Source organism: Miniopterus schreibersii (assembly GCF_964146895.1).
Source record: "Miniopterus schreibersii genome assembly, chromosome: 8".
NCBI classification, from domain to species: Eukaryota; Metazoa; Chordata; class Mammalia; order Chiroptera; family Miniopteridae; genus Miniopterus; species Miniopterus schreibersii.
The window spans coordinates 9,922,120-9,941,891 of record NC_138109.1 but is presented as its reverse complement, the minus strand read 5'-3'; the positions used below and the strand labels follow the sequence as shown (position 1 = coordinate 9,941,891).

The window sequence follows — 19,772 nt, the reverse complement described above, 5'->3', positions numbered from 1 at the left end:
CAGGAAAGAGCACTCGTGTATGCTCTGCAGGCATGATAGGGAGCAGGGGAGGTGTTCTAGGGAGAGAAAGGTGGGGTGTGGGGTCAGGAAAGAAAACACCCAACAAACGGTGACACGGGTGGGACAGAGGCATGGTGAAGGCTTGTGGGAATGGAAAGAGAGGGCATATCAAGGGGAGGGCGCGATGTGAGCAAAAGCATGGAGGTGGTGCTCAAAGGGGCCATATCTCATTTATCAGAAATGCAGAGAAGGGAGAAGTGAGCCCCAGACTGGAAAAGGAGGTAGAGGCAGGCCTTGAATGCCAAGAAATCATAATTAATAGTCAAAATGGCTCCCATTTTACACTAATTATATACCAGGCACAGGCCGGGGGGCTAAGTAATTGGCTTCCATATGTGGGGGTGGGAGGGAGGGAAGGGAGGGCCTAGGGGTTAGCACCTTGGACAGCAGCTCCTCCAAGGAGGGCTCGGGGCAAGGCATTGTGGGAAATGGGCAAGTCCTGCTGCTTTAGGAATCCCGCTTCATAGGTGTCCGCTGAGGCCCAGAGAGGAAAAGGGACTTGCCCAACATCACAGAGCAGGTTAGTTACTATCAGTCCTGGGCCCTCATCGCTGACTCTTCTTCCGGGGCTCCCTAGAGAGGGCTTTCTGGGTCACCCTTCCATCTTCAAGTTTTCCCTCAAGTGCATCCTTCACTCAGACCCGCCCTGTGCCTGGAGGCCCTGGGACACAGTGGGTGAGACTCTGGGCTATGCAGAGTCTGAACAGCCAAGGTTTAAATCCTAGCTCTGGCACTGACTAGCTGTGTGAACTTGGCGAAGTCCCTTCCCTCTCTGCATCATGGTTTCCATCTGGAATTAGGGGTAATGGTCCCCAACTCGGGGATGTGGTAGAGATTCTGTGCGATGATGTAGCTCAAGCACCTAACCGTACCTGGCGCACAGCAGGTGCTTGACAAATGGCAGTTGTGGGGACAGTGTTACTGAGCTCCTTGAAGGAAAGGATGGCATCTTCCTCACCTCCATCTCTGTCTACCCTCACCCCACCTCAGCTCTGGGCTTAGCACCCCATTGTACGCAGAGGAGAGGCTCAAGCTGACGGCAAAGCAGCATGACCTAAGCCCAGAGAGGGAGTGTCACTGGCCCCAGGTTACAGAGAGCCTCAAAGGAAAATAAACGAGCAGACCCTGGAGCTCAGCCTGGGTATCCCACATGCCTCTCACCCTGGCTTCCTGGAGGCAACAGTGCCAGGTGGGAGTCATCCAGCAGCTGGGGGGCACTGCGGTGCCTGGGGACCCCAGGAAGCCCTCAGCAGGAGCAGAAAGCAGGAGCCAGAGCCCTTGGGGGCTCTCCTGCTGGGGTTGAAGTGGCAGCAGGAGCAGCCAGCTGGGCCCATGTGGTGCTGGTGCCAGGGAAGCCGGGAGGCGCCTGCCTGCTGGAGCCCCGGGGGTGCTGTGAATCCCGAGGTGAGGCTGCACCTCCACCCACCGCTCTCGGTGTTGGGGAAGCTGCAGGCACAGCCGCCTCCTGTCCTCCTCCACAGATAGGGCAGCCTCACGCTTAGGAAATGGGCTGGACGAGGGGGTTCTGAAGGCTACGTATGGAGGGGAACTGGAGGATTGGGGGTCAGCGAAAAGCCTAAGGGCACCCCCAGCCCAGCTGGGAGCCACCATGAGGTGGGAAGGAATAGAGAAGTGAAGGAAGGAACCCCTTCAGTGAGGGCCTACAACATGCCAAGCCCCGTTTTGTTTTTACACCTTACACTCTGTTAAATAGGCATTCAATCTACATTTCACAGATGGGAACACTGAGTCTCAGAGAGGTTAGTGGGTTGCTGAAGGCCACACAGCAGTGGCAGCACTGACATGTGACCTGATTTGTCTGCCTCCAAGGCAGAGAGCCTAGAAGGAACCGTGGGGGGAGACTATCTGGGGACAGAGCTGGTAGAGGGTCTGCCCACCCCCTGGCCTGGAGAGGGTCATTGGAGGGTTGGTGGAGTCTGGTATGGCTTTATAGGGGTGGTAATGGTTTGAGTGTCCCAAGGGCTGGGCCCCAGTACTTACCACACACTCCGGTGGGGGGTGAAGGACTTGTCCACCCTGAAACACAGCAAGAGGGGCAACAGGTGAGGGGACAGCCCTTTCTTACCCAGCCTTGCCCAGCACATCAGGCCAACCCCCCCACCCTGAGCCTGAAAGAGGTGCTGGATGCACTGTCACCATCCCTCATAGGCTGCAGGAGCCCTAAAGTCAGATGAGGGACATGGGAAGGTATTGTAAAGGAGAAAGGAAAAGAGGCAGGACTAGGGACATGGGGGTAGGGAGCAGGGGCCTGGGACCAGGCTATGGGGTGGGAGAAGGGTGGGGGTCAGCGTGGGAGGTCTTGGAACAGGTGGAGTGGGACAGTGACCACAGAATTTGGGGTCAGAGCAAGGATGTGGGGTGTGGCTGAGGCCAGCTTAAAGTGTTTCCAGACAGGATTAAAGATGTGGGTGTTTAGGAGGGACCCCCCCCACACACACTTCCACAGCAGTCTGCTTGGTCTGGGAGTTGGAGCTCACACATAGCCACCAGGGGACAAAAGCCAGGAAATCTGGGAGCAGGAGGTCCACAGGGGCTTCCTCTCCTACTCCACCCCCAACACACACACCCTGCCCCCAAAGCAGAGCCAGGGTAAGTCCTCAAGCCCCCAGAGTTCGGGGCCACCCCCAGGTTTTATCTCCCCTAATCCCTCCAGGTCCTGCTTCAGAGAGAATGTGTGGACAATGCCCCCTCCCAGATTCTTCTCCTACCCAGCTCTGAGGGCACCTTGGGCTTGGGAGGGCTGGAGAGGGCTCCACCCCACTGCCTAGCTGGGGGCCAAAGGGCTCAGTAACTGTTGGGACAACAAACAATTCTTGCCTCCTGCCCAGAGCCCAGAAGAGAATAGCAAAGGGGCCCCAAACCAGACTCTGCCAGCTAGGGGGCACCATCTGGGGGGACAGGGCTGGGGTCTCCCAGGGATCAGCTAACGTGGACTCTACAGGCCAGGACAGTGAGGTCAAAGAAGCCAGGACTTGCCCAAGGTCACACAACAGAACCCAGCCCCACTCACTGGGCTGCATGTCAGCTGACCAGGAACCTCAGGGCTCAACCCAGGCGCCTCTCTTCACCTGATGGGCTTAGCAGGGCCTGGGACAGGGAAGGCAGCCCACCCAGCCCCTCTGGGGGGTCCCCTTGGAGGCTGGAAATCCCGAGAGGGTAGGCACGCTGGACACTCTCCCCACAGCTTGAAGAGCACCTAGTCTGCACCAGTAGCGTTACATGCGTGAGTCCCAACTGTTTCACACCCTAAAGGTGTGTGTCCCACTGACTGCAGGCAGGCAGGGCCTGTTGGAGGTTATGCGACTACCGTTCAGCCCGGGAAGGGGCTCTGGCTCCAGTCTTCCTCCCCATTTACCAAATCTCTGCCTAAGGCAGGGGTGGGTAACACCCGGCCCGCAGGCGGTACAACCGGCCTGCGAAATCATTTCCTCTGGCCCCGCCAAGGCAACCGCAGACGGCACTCGAAATTCAATAAATCTAGGAGCTTTTTTCATAGCTCATTTTTAAGTTGATAATTTTGTATGGCCCAGGAACGATGTTTTAAATATCCAAATGGCTCTTAGCAGAAACAAGGTCCCCCACCCCTGGCCTAAGGCAAGAATCCCCCAGCATGCCTCTACATTCCTGAGGTGGGCACTTGAGGTCAAGAAGGATAGTGACCCCAAGATGTACCAGCCACCACTCTGATGACCTGCACCCAGGTCTCCAGGCCCAGGCAGCCAACAGCCCTGGGAGGAGGGGGTCCCTGAGAGGCCGGGGGGCACGATACGGGGGCAGCCCAAGTGCCCAGGGGTGGGGTGGGCACAAGGACAAATTCCCAGCTAGGTACACAACCACCCGACCCCACCCCGAGCACGCGCGCCCGCGCACCCGCGCGCGCACACACACACACCCCGCGCGCGCACCCCCGCGCGCACACACAGCCCCGCGCGCACCCCCGCCCGCGGGCTCCTCGCCCGGCGCACCTACCCGCCGTAGGCCCCGAAGGTGAAGCTGCGCTTCCGGCAGCTCATGGTGCCGCCGCCGCCGCCCTGCCCCTCTGGCCGCGGCCGAGCCGAGCCGACTTCCCCGCGCCCCGGTCACCTTGGCAACTCGGGCCGCCCCGCCCCGGCCACAAGCCCCGGGATTGTCCGCGCCCCCGCGGGGGCGGCCGCGCAGAAAGGGCCGCTTGTTCGCGCCGCCCTCGGGCCGGCCGGAGCCTCGCCGGACTTTCCCAGCTGGGACCTCGGGGGCGGCGGGAGGGGGGCAGGGCGAGCCGACCCTCCACCCCCCGACCAGGGGCGCAGCGGGCTGCAGACCCTCTTCTGTGGGTGGCACCCTCTTCCATCCCCCCTGGAGCTGTGGGTGGATCTGTCCCCGTCACCAGGCACCACGAAGGGAGAGCTCACAGCAAGCAGGTGGGACCAAGAACTGGGAATCCAGGGTCAAACGGTCGCAATGTGGGCAGGTCCGTGCCCTCCTGTAGGTACCTCAAATTTCTCATCTGTAAAATGGGACTAATCCCCTCCCCTCGCCTTTGTGGAAATGGGGTGAGTTACTACATGCAGAGTGCTGGCCCAGGCTTGGCACACGGTAGATGCTTAATAAATACCAGCTACGAGCCCCACACTAGGTTAGAAGCTCTGCTCAGGCAAGTAAGTGAGCGAGAGGAGGAATGGACCAGTGTCCCCCGAATAAATCAGTAAAAAGGAAATAATATACATATATTTTAAAAGAATATGTAAAAACTTGAAGGGGAAGAAAAAGAAGGAATGGAGTCTCCAAAAGCCCTTCTCTTGCTCACTCTCACCCCCTCTCCCTGGGTGAGGGAGATCCAAAGGCGCAGGAATGGAGATGCCCCACCCTCTTCTTGAAAATTCATCTGGCCTAGGCTCCCTCACTCAGCAGTACAGGGCTCTCAGTCCTACAGCCCGTCACGCATTCACTCAACAAACACTCTGAGAGCCTCTTCCACCCAAACTCACCCAGAGCTCACAGTTCAGCCCACCCCACAGGAAGCTGCCTCTTCTGCCCCAAATAAAAATGCGTCAGATGCCCTGGCCGGCTTGTCTCAGTGGTTAGAGCATCAGCCAGCGGACTGAACGGTCCGGAGTTCGATTCCTGCCAAGGGCACGTACCTTGGTTGCAGGCTCGATACCAGGCCTGGGTCAGCCACGTGTGGGAGGCAACCAATCAATGTGTCTCTCTCACATCGATGTTTTTCTCTCTCTCTCTCTCTCCCCCTTCTGTGATCTCTGAAAAATCGATGGAAAAAATATCCTCAGGTGAGGATTAAAAAAAAGTGTCAGATGACAGGGGACACTGGCCCTGCCCCCAGGACTACTTACCCCTTCCAGAATGCCCACTTTGCTCCCAAAAGAAGGAGGGATTATTCCCCAACCCCCTGCACCCAGGGAAGCCACCAGAGCCTGGAGGTTTTCTATGCGGTTTTCTGTTTAAAAGGACTGCAGGGAACAGATGCAGTGGTGGGACAAGGAAGGAAGGACGACCAGGGGCACAATGATAGGGTGACAGGGATTCTTCAGAAGCCTTTCAGGAACTGTTCTGCCTGAGAGCTCAGTTAGCACCATGTTCCCCTGGGAAATGACTGGTCTGGGTACAGGGTTCCACAGTTTGCCTCACCCAGGCAGGTGGAGGTGGTGCAGCAGTCTCCCCATTTCGCAGGAAGACCCTGGATCACAGCAATCACTTCTCTCTTGGGGGTCCACCACCAGCCTCCTCTCTGCCCCCACCCTGGACCCCTTCTCCTCTCTACACACTGTGGTGGGCAGAGGAGCCCTCCAGTGCCCCTTGCAGAGTTCGGACTCCCAGCAGGGCAGGGGTGATTTCTTCGCCCTTAGAACTACCCCCTGGGTTTGGTTCTCAGAGGAGGGTCTGGCTCCCTCTTGGCAGGGTGCTCTGGAGCCAGGGCAGTTCCTGGGTGGAGGGACCAACCCAGGGCAGTGAGGGAAGCCCACTCCTCACAGGGAAGCCCAATATGGCTCCGAGGGGCACTGAGGTTGGCCTGAGAAGGGAGGAAGTCTTTCCTTCCTGAGTGGTGGCAGCAGGGAATGGGGGCCAGAGAGCTGGGGAGAGGGAAGGACCAGAAGCTAGGCCTGGACTGGGGGGGGGGGGGGCAGTGCACAGTGCCAGGGCTGGGACCCAGGACTCCAGCCACATCCAGGCCGCTGTACCCCCTAGGACATGGCCCTCAGTCTCGCCAGCCTGTCTTTTCAGTAGGAATGATTCCTAAGTGGGCTCTGCGTGTCCACTTGGCAGGGTGGCCAAGGGGCCTCCAATGTGCCAAGTTTCCCAGCCGGGCCTGGCCCTGGGGAGGCCCTGCTGGTGTTGGGACAGTGGGCCCTTGAGAAGGGCCGGGGGGCCACAAGGTTCCCACCGAAGACAAAGAGCCCAGTGTGGGCTCCCGCCTCTTGGGTTCTGACCAGCTGCAGCTGCCTCGCTGGCGAGAGCCGGGGGTGGGGTGGGGGTGGAGGTCACGTTCCCTTAGCCAGGAAAGCAGCGGACACTCAGCCCAGCTCCTGGTCCCTCGGGCAGCAGCATAATTGAAATGCACCTTCTCAACCTGCAAGGCCACTTCCAAGAATTTAGCCTCTACCTCATGGCATGTGAGCCTGAAGATGAATGGCCAAGGACAAGGGACAGAAAGGCACAAGCTTATGTCTTTATCATTGTGAAATTCTCACCCTCACCCCCACCCCCATTCAAATCCCAGCTCTCCTACTTGTTAGCAAATCCCTTAATCTTCCTGTGCCTCAGTTTCTTCATCTGCAAAATGGGGTTGATGATGACAATAACAGTACCTACTTCAAAGGGTTTTGCCAAGGATTAACTCTAAGTTAATACTTAGGAAGCACTGGGAATAGTACTTGAGTAGCTTGTGTCTGTTAAATAAAACACTCGCTCCAGCATCCTTTGAATTGGGCTAAACTACATGAAATTATGATTTTTGTGGAGTGAGCAAAGGTTTCAGTAAGAGTTCCAAAACAAACTAATGGCCAGACAAATAAATGAAGGTCCACTTATACCATGCAATACCACACAGCTGTTGGAATGGGGCAGATCTATGTGTGTGGACATATGGAACAACCTACAAGACAGACACACACACACAGGCAGTGCACCAGGCTCCGACACTTCCCAGATGTGTGACCTCAAACACATTATTTAATGCCCCCTAGAAATCCAGCCTCCACTGGTCCACTGTGACCAGGAACTTACTACTCTCAAGTCAGCACAGAGTGCGTGCTTGCCCCCTGGCACTGGGAAGTCACTGCCATTTTTGGGGCGGGATAGAGCTTCCTTTCTTCCTTTCTTCCTTTCCCTCCAGCCTCTGGCCGAGAAACCAGAGCCAGGCTGCCCTCCAGGGGCCAGGCCCTCCTTCTGGAAGGCAGCTTCCTCTTCGGGACCTCCTAGGTTTGCACCTGAGTTGTTCAAACAGGTGCCAGACTGTGTGAAGGAGGAGGGAAGGGTGCAGGGGTAGAGTGCTGCAGAGCTCCCTTTCCAAGCTCACCCTGGGTCAAGCTCTGGGAGTTCTGCCCACCTGCCTCCAGCTTCCACTTCCCAATGCACAGCAGGGAAACGTAAGCAAGGGGCAGACCCCTGGGAAGTTCTCAGGCCTGGGCTCCAGGTGGGGCTGGTGGGGTCAAGTCCTGTCAGGGGCCCCAGCAACCTCCTGCCCCAGTCATTCCCATTCAGGATAACTGTCTGGGGCCTCCTGGGCAGGAGACAGGGCGGACCTGGGTTTCCTGCCCGGCCAGCAGCCTCCCGTGTGGCTCTGCATGAATCAGTTTTCCTCCCTGGATGGCAGTTTGCTCATCTGTTAAACACCCACTCTCACCTTGCTGGGTTAGCGACAAAATAATGGAAAAATGCATTTGCCTTCGGAGAATTCCGTTATCCACTATCCATTATAGAAATATCATTATCCTTAGCCTGTGTCCTTTCTAGCCAAGCCACACCTACCCAATTAAAAGGTGCTGCAAATCCCGAGCTCTGGGGGGGTGGGGGGGGAGCCTGAGGGGGGTCTCCAGGCCCTGGGAAGGGAGGGAGGAGTGGGTGTGGCTTGGCTCGCAGCATTTCCCCCAGCAGTTGTCCAGTGAGGTTACCAACCCAGCCATCCCTTGTCCTGGCTCTAAGGCTCCTACCCCATTCAGTGGGTTCCTGAGACACCTGCCTACTCAGTGTCCCCTTCAGGGATCAGGACAATCTGGCCTGGACGAAATGGCCAGAATAAATGCCTCCACTCAGGCCAACATCCCTAAGGATGTGCCTCGAAGGTCCCTGAGAGCAAAGCCCTTTTGGAAACCCAGATACACATAAGGCATGTCTTCCTTCCTTCAATCATTCCACAAACACACCCTGAGCATCTATTGTACACCCGACACTGTTCAGGCGCTAACAATAAAGGATAAACAAGACAGATAAAGTCTGGTGCATGCACGCCTGCACAGGAACTTCACCAGCTCGCACATGCACATCGCCTGCCCTTGTACTGTGCACAGACATCTACCTCATGCCTGTAGAGATCAGATCAGACCAAATGCATCTGACTCATGTCTACAGAGGTCAGATCAGCTCCCATGAACATCAGTCCCTACAGTGCAAACCCACATGCACATACACATGCAAGAGTCAGATCAGGTTCACACCCACAGGTTCCCAAATCAGTGTGTGCTCACCTACTGTGGCTGGATTTGTACACACATGTGAACACACACCAATGACAACAGATTCATGCATAGAAGTCAAAGGTCCACATGCCTTTAGATCACATTATGTTCACACACAATATACAGACACACGTGCACACACATACATCACACACACATACACACACACATGCACACACAGAGTGCCCAGCGAACTATTGGGAAGAAGTAGAGACAGGATAGCTCTTTGGGGGTCGAGGGTTGTGCAATTGCTCACCCCCAATGAGAGGGGAAGCCAAGGCCCTTCTCACACACTGTAGGCTGGAATCCAGACAGGCTCTTTCTCCTACCCCTCTGCTAAGGGCATGGCCCTCCCTGCCCATTTTCAGGGGCAGCTAGGCTGAGCTAGGAGACTGCTTGATGCCCAGAGCTCCACCCAGTGCAACTAGGCTTACTGATCCTTGGACCAGGGAGCAGGAGACCTGGGTTGGGGCCCCTGCTCTGCTTGTCACTTGTGTTTCCTAGCACAATCTCTTCCCACTTTGGGCCTCTGTTGGTCCATCTGCAATATGGGGGATGGGATGCCCTGAAAATTCCTTAAGCTGCCACCTTCCCATTCAGCCACTCAGGATTCTGTGAGCCCCTCTTCACCTGGCCAAGGCCCCTCACTGTGGCGGTCATTCTCAACGGGGGTGTCACTGTCCCCTAGAAGGCATTAGGAAAATACAGGAGGATGGTTTTTGTCCTTGGCAATTACTGGGGTCACCACTGTCATTCATTGAGTGGGGGCTAGGAAAATTATGCCAGGAAGAATCTCACCCAAGGAAGACTTTCCATGCATCAAATATGCCCCCAGATTTTCATGTGGGTGAAAAGCCCATTTATCCCATCCTAGACTAACTCTGCTTTATATACATATATACACATACGGGTGCAAAGTACTTAGATACTTCACTAGGTCTTGGGGTGTGATTATGCTAATTTATCTATGGAAGTAGAGGGCTTTTGCTTCTCTTAGGGCAGGATATCGTTTGCTTTTTGAAATCAGGTGTGTAGGTAGGCCATCACAGGAAAGTGAATGCTCTAAAAAACGTGTTCTGAACCGGCTCCGGAGTCCGCCGCGGTCCCGGGCGCCCTCCAATGGCCATCAGCGGAACTGCAGGGCAAGCGGCGGCGCGCTCCAGGACCAGGGACAGCGCCCCGGGCGTCTCTTCTGAGGAGGGTGGGGACCTGGAGGGCGCCGGGAGGCAGCGCCCCGCGACCCTGGCCGTGCGCTCCCCACCCCCTGTACTTCTCACTCCTCCCCTCGTGCGGAGGCGGCCCCCAAAGCCTGCCCCCTCCCTTCTCCCGCGCCTCTCCCGGGGCACAGCGGCGCACCTGAGCGCCGCTTCCCGCCCCCACTCTCCCCTGGGACCCGTTGGCTCCGTGTGCAGATCCCCGAGCCGCACCTATGCGCCCTGGGACCTCTGTGATCCCAACAACAGCCCCGCGAGGCAGATCATGCAACATGTGAGCCGTGACTGACGGGGACACAGGCTTGCGACAGAGCAGATCCGGCTTTTCTGATACCTCAAGACCTCAGCCCCATCACACATGCACCCTGGCTCAGTAAGAGAAGCTCCTAGTTCCCAGGCCCTGCGTCAAGCGCTCTCATTGGTTCAATCCTCATGAATTAGGTGTTCTCACCCCCGGTTCAGACCAGGAAACTGAGGCCCTGCGGGGCTACATGACAGTAGAAGTGGCTGCAAAGACCCTCTGAGGTCTTAACTCTGCTCTGAGTCACTCTCGGGGATGCTCCTGCCAAGAAGAAAGCCCTTGGAACAGCACACACTGCCCCGCCCTGGCACCACTGGAGGCCTGGGAGCCTCTTCCTCAGGGCTTGGGTGGGCTGGTTGCATGGGGCCCCACGTCCCTCACAGAGGAGCCCCTATCTCCTCACCTTCACAAGCTTTAGCCTTACGAAGCACTTCCCCAAGGCACAGGGTAGGTGCTCGCTCAATACTTGTTGCCTGGCAGAAGCCCTGCCTTCCGCGAACAAGGATTCTAAATGCGTAACCACAGCCTGGGCACAGAGAGCATGGCTGGGTGAGCCACCGGTAAGGAAACGGGCATGAGATCTGGACAGAGCCGGGTTCCGGCTCAGTCTTGAGCTGTGTGACTCTGAGCTCAGTTCCCACCCTGGAAAATGGAAACACACTAGCCCTCAGCTCACAGAGTGATGGACAGTGCTAACGAGGTGACGTAAGTGGGGAGAGGACCGAGCACCGTGCCTGGTGCCCAGGAAGGGCCTGATGGGGCTGGTTGCCAATGCTGTTGCCAGTAGGGTCTTCTTTGGGGTGTTCAAAATCCACAAGCCCATATTTCCAAGTGTAACTCGGGCTACAACATACACTGCGGGCAACCGTGAGGGGCAGAGACACAGGTTGCAAACACAGTCTATGGCTGGGTTGGGGACAGAGTGGGGTGGGCAGCCATCCTCGCTGGGGGCAGGGAGTTTAGGAGTGTCTGGAGGCCCTCTACCTTCTGTCTAATCTGACCCTCAACCCCTGGCCTCTGGCTCCAGATAGGCCCCCTGGTCTCCTCAGCACAGTAGGAGCTCCATAAACATTCAAGGAATGAATTATGTCCTAGATTGGCTATGAAAAGAAAGAAAAAAATCAGTTTTATTGCCGTCATAATACAGATAGGGGTTGACATCAGCATGGGATTCGTCAGATGGACGTTGTTTGAATCCTTGCCTCTGTCACTTCCTGGTTTGTGACTTTGGGCCATTTTCATAACCTCTCAAAGCCTCAGTTTCTTCATCTGTAAAAGGGGGTGGTAAACGTAATAATCGTACTTGCCTCATAGGGCTGTTCTTAGGATTAGTGTAATGTGCTCCACCCTGGCACAGAGGAGGCAACTATAAATGGAGACCGTCTTTACTCTTGCTTCTGGGCACGTGCTGGCACAGCCGCACCCTGAGTCAGGAGACCCGGGTCCTAGGCCCAGCTCTGCCACTGGCCCAGCTCTGCCTCTGGGCTCCAGTTTCCTTCTCTGTATAACGAGGGCCCTCCAAAGTGCCTTCTCAGTCTGATTTTCTGGGGATCCTGGTCCCCATGGGCATAGCAGGTGGAGAGGCCTCTAGGGAACACATCTGCCCCTCAGTCTATCACCCTTGTTATGGAGAAAGGGACTGTGTTCCCACAATAGGGAGAAAGGCCGGCAGCATGGGAGTCCCAGAGCTTCACCTGGTACCTGCCATGTTCCCATGCAGTCCTCTCAGGACCAGTCCCCCCGCCCGCGCCTAATGCAGGATGTAGTCCTGAGCCACACCTCGTGGGCTCTGGGCCTCAGGGGCCCAGGATGGTGTCATGAGCTCAGCGGGGAGAGAGAGCTGGGTTTGGAGCCCAGTACCAAAGCCAGATGTGTGTCCGAGGCCCATCTCTTTGCCTCTCTGAGCCTCAGTTTCCTCAGTCACAAAGTGGGGAGGGAATAAAAACTGCCACATGAGCTCTGCCAGCCCCAAGGGCTCTGGCGCGCATAGAGGCAGCCCAGATGTGGGAGCCCTTCATGAATTGCTACCATCGGGTGTAATCATAATAATTATTATCTGTAAAACGAGGGGGTTGGACCAGCTGATCTCCACGGGCTCCTCTCCAGCTCTGATGCTGAGGATTTCTTGGTTTCCCAGCTGGGAGTTCAAGCAGACAGAGGGGGCCGGGAGCAGCCAGGATCTGTGGGATTGGATGTCCCTGGGAACGGCTCCCAACAAACCTCCCCATTCATCCCCTTTCCCCGACCCAGCCCTGGCCTCAGAGCCCCAGAGGCAGGCCACGGGGAAGGGAAAAGGGAGGAGCTGGAGGGTTAGGGCCAGGTCCTGAAGGTGTGGGGACAGCCGCAGAGGTGGAGCTGCCCCTGCCCCTGCCCCACCCCCCCATTCCCTAGGCCACAGCCCATTCCTCTCTCCTCCCCTCCCCATCTAATTCTGCATGCAGCACACGAAGGGATTGAAAGTGGAGTCAGACAGCCCTTAATTCAATCTCAGCTCCAGCCACGTACCAGCTGGGTGACCTTGGGCAGCTAATAAAGGTTGCTCTGAGAATTAAATGAGATAGATCCGTGAAAAGTGCTTAGCATAGGGCCCAGCATACTGTAAATACTCCATTAACGCTCCCACCTGCGTCCCATCGCCCAGCCTCCATCGGCTCTCCCCTGCCCGAGCACTCCTGGAATCCCTCAGCTAGCAGGTCGGTTCTCGCCTTGGCTGACACGGGACAGGCCCAGTGTCCTGTGGGAGCAAGGGCAGGGGGCAGGTCCCAGCTCTCCCTGCCTCTCAGAGGACCACTGAGGGCCACACCTCTCTAGCCAGAGAGGTCTGGGGGCCTGCCTGCTGCCTGGTGACAGGGTGGATGGCCTCTCTCAGAACCTCCAAGGTTGGGAAAGGCTTGCCCACCATCAGCCTGGGCCTTGTCCCGTCAGCCGCTTACAGGTCAATGACACACCCTACTTATGAGAATGGAGAACCAGGCTGCCCCAGCGGCTCTGGCACTGAGCTTTCAAGCAGAGGGTTGTTGCCAAGGTCACCCTCCATCAGCCACCTCATCCCACCTGGAAGGCCCTAACTCAGAGGAGGGGGGCCTTGGGGAGGTCTGTCTTCTGAGCTGGGGATGGGATGTCTTTCTCTCACAGACTTGGGGCAGACAAGTCAGGAGCAGAGCAGAAGGCTGGACCCTCCACCGCCTCCAACAGCCAGGCTGCGACAGGCATGTGGCGCCTGTGGCCTTGAGAAGGTCATGGCCTCCCTGGTGTCTAAGGAGTCTGTCCTTATCCATTGTCCCCCCAAATCCCAGCAACCCCAAATTCTCGGAGGAGCCTGGGCAATAGGTAATTGTAAGAAACAGCATGATTCCCCCCAGAGACATGACTCGGTCGGTCTGCAGCTCGGCCTCGTTAGCATCACACTGCAAAGGTGGCACAAATGCAGCCACCCATTGCACAGAGGAAAGGGAGGCCCCTGGAGGCGGGTGACTTGGCCAAGATCACCCAGCTAGTGGGGTAGGGTCTCCTGATTTCAGCACAGACGGCAGCCCCCTCCTTTCCTGATGGGTTGGTGCCAGGCCTTCTCGCCTGCCCCTGGGATGGAAAATGCTGGAGGCTTTCCCTTGCATGAAACCCAGGGAAACAGCAGCACTGACCCAGCAGAGGCAGGGCACAGAACGGTGCCAGGCTATTTCCTCATTCCTGGTGGTGAGCCTGGCCAAGTATTCAAGGCCTGCCCACAGAAGGCTCAGCTAGTCCCTCCAACGGGTTACCCACTGGCTTCCAGGGAAACACAAACTCCTCAGCCTGGCATTCAAGGCCCATAATAAACTGACCCCAGCTCAACCCTACACACACCTTCCACTGAAGTGAAACCAGTGTCCTGATCGCCACAGTGCAGCCGATCATGACTCCAGAAACACCTTAGCTCCTTTCACTATGGAACTCACAATTCCACTTGTGGCCACCATTACCATTGACTGATCACCTACTATGTGCCAGACACTGACTCCTCAGGAGGAAAACTACCCATCTCATATGATGATAGCAATGCCAACTGCCTTGGAAATGTGAAGTTATGGAAAAACTGCCCACGTCCCCAAAACACTGAAGAAAAGGCTTATTTTTTTTTTCTTGCTGTAACAAAATATTTGAAGTTTTTAAAAAAATATTTTTTCTCCACATTTTTCTGGTATTTGCTTTTCCTCCTGAGTGCAGCTCTATGCTTTTCACAGCAGCTCCCAGCCGTCACGTCTGCTCTGCACAAACACTCCCAGGTGGGGGGCGAACAAGGGCTCGTCATCCCTATTCTATGGAGAAGGAAATGAGGCACAGAGAGGGCAAGTGACTTGTTCAAAGTCACACAGCAAAGACTGGACTTGGATTCCTGACAACTCCCAGCCCCTCTCTCCTTAGTCCACAAGTGCCCACGAGGAGGGGGGCATCGCCCTGGGTATTTGCCTATGTTCATCTTCTTAACCCTTGGAGCAACCCCATCAGGTGCATGAAGTGGGTGATCCCCACTTTACAGATAAAGAAGCAGAGGTTCAGAGAGATGGAGTGACTTGCCCCAAGTTGTGCAGCTGGACAGTGGCAAAGTCTGACTTTGAACTCAAGTCTTCTTCCAAAAGGAGCCCCAAGGGAAGGTGGCCCACGCTGACAGGCGTTTTGTAACAGTGAGCGGGCAGGGTGCCTCGCCTCTGAGCCTTTCCTCTTGATCTCAGACCTGGCCACAGTAAAACCACGCTGGGCTGTGGCAGGGACCAAAGGATGCCACACCCAGCCACTCGCTGTGTCCCAGGACATCCTACGCACTCAATATCACTGAGAGTGTGTGCAAATGAGGTCCCCACCACTGTGCAGCGCACAGCAAGAGCACCATAGGTTTGGCTCCTTTCTTCTGGGGGGGAAGGCTCGTATCTCAGTGGGATACCCCTGTTTTGGGATGTCTCCCCACCAGCACCCCTCTGCTTCTCCCTTCATCCTGAGTCACTGCCTGCAAGTATTAGTCTTCAGCCCTAAAAATAGAGCACATTTGGGGGCATAGAAATACCCACAGCTGCAGCCCCGCTTTCAGGTCCCACCCAGGGTGGCCACCCCAGGTGTCCCAGATTGGCAACCCCTGCTTGACCTGGTGTGGACCTAGAGTTTTCAATCTGCTGGAAGTCCTTAGCCAGGGCAGTGCCCCACACTGCCCAACAGAGCCAAACTTCCTTTCCACCTTAGCACAGGGCTGCCACCTCCCACCTCCTACTCCCTAAACAGGTTGAGCTGCCTCTCAAAGCTGGAGATGGTTCCCAGAGAGAGGAAATGATTTTCCCAGGCCACACAGCCAACAAGAGGCAGGGCCAGGCCTGGCAAGCCTAGGGCAAGTGCCCAAGTGAGAATGGCAAAGCTCAGAGCCCCTCGCTGCTCCCCACCTAGCACCAGTCTTCCCTGGAGACTCATCTGAGCCCACAGAAGCACCTCTCAGCAGCTGTTCCCCAGCGATGCCAGAGGCCCAGCCATGGGGCCAGGGCCGAGCCAGCAGAGGTTCTGCCAGGCGCAGAGGTAAGCAGAGGGGAACTTGGAGGATTCCCCTCCCTTTACACCAGCTGGCCCCTAGAAACCAGGACTTGGCAAGGCCTCCTGGCAAAAGTGGCAAAGGAAACAAAACCCCAGGGCTGCTTGAGTCTGGGCTGAGAGTGTTCTGCCTTGGGAGGGGCCTGTGGAGCAGCATCTTCAGGGGTGGCAAAGGGGGAACCTGGGGGGAGAGGCTCCTCTGGCAACCTGGCAGGAATAGGTGTGGTGGGGAGGGGGGGAGGAAGGAGGGTCCAGTAAGGGGAAAGCACCAGGCAGTTTCCCAGTATTCTTAGCCAAGCTGGGTTCACATGAAGCAGAAAACAGGGAAGAAGGTAAGCTTTTGCTGGGGCTGCTCAGAAGCGCCCCTGCCACCCTCTCCCAGGTGATGAGTTCAAGTCCCACACACAGGAAGCTGACGTAATGCACGGGTGTGTGCACCTGTGGTGCCTGGGCGTGGGTGGGTGCATGTGCATATCTGCCATGCTCATTTTTAAGGGCATGGGGCTTCCTTGTGCTCCTTCCCACGTGCGTATGTATCATGTGTGCACCCTGGAGGAGATCATGGAAACAGATATCAGCCAGACGAGGGCTTTGGAGGAAGCTCTCCTTGCTGACAACCACCTTCAACCTGTGTGTGCACATCTGGATGGTGTTTGTAGTGTTGCTCAGAGTTGGAGGTGGGGGTCCTGGCCTGAGTGTGCCTGTGGGTTCCTGTGTCTGGGTCTCGAGGTATCTGTGAGTAGAATCCTGTCTGGCTGTGTATGGGTCTCAGTGTTTGTGGAGCATGTGTGGCTGCTCAGCAGCCTCTGACAGCCAGGACAAAGGCCTCTATAGGCAGACAGGTGGTGTGGAAGACAGACCTGCCCCAGGAGTCCTCAAAGGGCCTCTAGGCTGGGGAACATGACAGCCATGCAGGGGGCAGGGCCCAATGAGAGGTGGGGAGCAGGGTCTCAGGGCTCCTTAACCCCAGGCTTGTGTAGATCCTGCTGAGGGGCTGAGGCCCAAGCAGCAGAGACCCCCCCCCCCCCAAGCCAAAATGAGACCCTCTGCATTTCAAGAGGCCAAAGGGAGAATCCTCTTGTCCCCTGAGGGTGGCTAGGTAGTTAGAGCCAGGAGAGAGACCCCCTGAGATCCCTACCAGGCAGACATCCTGGGGCAGAGAGAAGAGGGGAGGGCTTTGCCAAAGGAAGGCTGTGAGCTGGGAAGGTCCCAGGGTAGGAACTCCATCCTGGCTGTGAGAAGGGGTGGCAAAGCGAGCACGGGGCTCCAAAAGAGCAGGAGGTCTGAGTTCTGGACCCTGAAGGTGGAGGGGTTCTCCTCAACCTGAGTCAGCTTCTCCACCTCCAGCCTGATGCACCCCCAACCAGCACAGAGCAGGTCCACTGTGGATCACTCCACATCATCACTGACCTTGCCTCCACCCCAGGGCGGCGGAGATCTACATGGATCAGACAGCAGGCGACTCTGTGACCTTGGACAGTTCATTTAGCCTCTCCGGGCCTCGGTTTCCTTATCTGTGCAATGGGGACCTCAGTCCCTCAGCCGTGGATGGGGAAGGTGCTCATGCCACCTGAGGATTAATCATTACCCTGGAATTCTTTCCAAGGCCATTAAGGTGTTCCCTCCCCTTCCCCAGAGCCTCCATCTGCCAGGGGTCTCAGAGCAAGGCCGAGGTCCTGGATAGAGGGGAAGGAGGGGTCCCTGGGGCCAGGTGGAATGACCACCACCTCCCCCACTCAGCTGCTGCCTTCAGCTGCTCTGCCAGGCCTAGATGCCCTTCAGGGGTACCTTTGACTGAGTTCCTTCTCATTTGCTAGAAAAGTCAGGGCTGCCTCCCATCTTCCAGTTTCTTCCCTCAACCCCCCAGGGACGGAGGTAACACTGTCCTGTGGCAGGGTGGCCAGGAGCCCCGACCAGCTCCCTCTGGGAGGAGCTGATAGTCCTACTTCATTTCCCACCCGCCTTTCTCTGCTGCTGTGCCCTGACCCAGCTTCTCTGAGCCCCTCCTGCTGGCCTCTGACTTTGGGGAGGGACTGGAACGAGGCAGGGAGACAGATGCCAACGTGCCATGTGTGAGGAGTGGGGTGCCCAGGCCTGTCGTATGACCCCAAGGACTTGGAGGTCAAGCGCTGGTCGAGGTCTGAGGACAGCGGAGGGAGGGCGCTTTCCTCCTGAGCTGGTGTGTGCAAGTGTGTGTGTGTGTGTGTGTGTGCAAGTGTGCAAGTGTGCGGGTGCGTGCACACGGGGTGTCTTCCCCAAGCCCAGGCGCCCCATGACGGGCACCAGAGGCCTGCGGGGCGCGGGGACCGCCCTGTGGATTCCCACCGAGCCCTCAGATCCTGCGGGGCCCGGGAAGCGACGAGGGGGCGCCAGACTGCGTGACGCGCGTCCTGCTCCGAGGCGGGTCAGGGACACCGGGCGGGGGAGACGCTCGGAGTCTGAGGAGGCGAGGGCATCGGCGCGCGCCCAGCTCAGGGTCGCTGGACCTGGGGACCCCGCGTCGGCCCTCGGACGACCCGCGCGCCTGCTCCAGGGCGGTGCTACGGCCCCTCCCCAGGGGCCAGGGAGCGCGCCCACTTCTGCCTTCCCCGCGGTCCCTGCTCTGAACCCAAGGCGCCCCCTCCTAGGGGAGCAGGCGGCACCCCCACCCACGCCGGGGGTGGGACCCGAGCCCCCTCCGCCGGCCTGGCCCCACCCCCGGGGGCGGGGGGCTTGGCCGGCTCGGCCCAGGCCTGGCCCCCACTCGCCGCCGCCCGCGGGGGCCAAGCCAAGCGCTGCCCGCACCCTCCCCACCGCCCGCCCCGGGGACCCGGGTCCCGCCCGCCCCCAGCCGCGGCGCGGGGTCTTGGCTGCCGCAGCACCTCCGCGCCTCCCCGATCCGGCGCCGCGCCCCGGGCGGGCGGACTCACCCGCGGGCTGGGCCGGGGTCCTGGGCTCGCGCTCCGGTGCCCGCGGCCGCCGCTGCAGCTCTGCTCAGACGCGGCTCCGCGCTCGCCGCCGCCGCCGCAGTTCGGGGAGGGGGCGTCACGTGACCGCCGAGCGCTCCCTCCCCGCGCTCCCCCCCTCCCCGCGCTCCCCCCTCACTGCGGAGCCCGAGCCGCGGGCGCGGGAGCGGCGGCGCCCGGACCCCGCCGCCCGCCCCCTCCCGCCAGCCGCCGCCTCGCACAACAGGTCCCGGGGCGGCCGCGCTGGGCCCCCATCTTACAGGTGGGGAAACTGAGAACCAGGGGGGCAAGGATGGCTCAAGGTTACCCGGCTAGGCTGTGGCAGGGCCCCCACCCGAGCCCGGAGGCCCAGCCGATGCTCCCAGGGGAGAGCAACAACTTCTGGGGCAAGCCGGGGAGGCAGGAAAGGCGGGCGAGGCGCCCAGGCCCCCATGGGCTCCGTGCGTCTGCAGGGCCCCGGAGGACGCACAAGGCGCGGGGCCAGCTGGGCGAGGCGGCGAGCCCGGCGCCCGGTGACGCTCCCCTGCGGGGTGGCGGCTCTGGCATCCGCCCTGCACCGGGCAGCTCGCTCCCCGCTCCCTAACCCGGAGGAGGAAGGTGGGGTCAGGGCAAGAGTTGAAAACGCAGGCAGGGAGGGGTCGCAGTGCTCACCTTAGTCTGACCTCCGAAGCCCACAGAGGGGGAGAGGCTTGACCGTGGTCGTCGCGTGCTCGAGAGCAGCAGTAGCAGCGCAGCTGACACTTGTGGCTCCTGGGACCCACTTCCCACCTCTCTCTGGTCTCCACTGGGCTCCCCTCCAAGGGGCAACCCTAGACGAATCAAGGTAAGGGGCAGTGAGTCTACAGGATCAGACCTGTGGGGGACAATGGGTGAGGGTATGCTTGGTGGCCCCAAGATCATGCCACACAGAACATTGTTAGAGGGGACCTTTGAGGCCGCTGGATCTCACTTCCTTGCTCTAATAACTGGGGAAAGTGAGGCCAAAAAGGGGTGGAGACAAATCTCCATTTCATCA

The 19,772-nt window shown here is 58.3% G+C and overlaps 1 protein-coding gene across 18 annotated transcripts in view; it reads right to left on the bottom strand.

Moving 5' to 3' along the window:
• Window positions 1-18,822, bottom strand: part of RAP1GAP (RAP1 GTPase activating protein) — a 63,374-nt gene extending 44,552 nt beyond the window's left edge. For 8 of the 18 annotated variants that reach the window (XR_013999386.1, XR_013999387.1, XR_013999388.1 and 5 more), the window contains exons 1-2: window positions 4,051-4,131; window positions 2,062-2,097 (exon numbers count right to left, since the gene is read on the bottom strand). Coding sequence is in view for 5 of the 18 variants with exons in the window: in XM_081145051.1 (XP_081001177.1) it covers window positions 2,062-2,097; window positions 4,051-4,094 (80 nt within the window). In the remaining 13 variants the exon portion in view is untranslated. Of the gene's footprint in view, window positions 1-2,061; window positions 2,098-4,050; window positions 4,174-18,721 lie in introns of those variants that run through there. The other 10 variants (XR_013999383.1, XM_081145052.1, XM_081145054.1 and 7 more) reach the window with 5 other exon arrangements.
• Window positions 18,823-19,772: the final 950 nt, after the last annotated feature.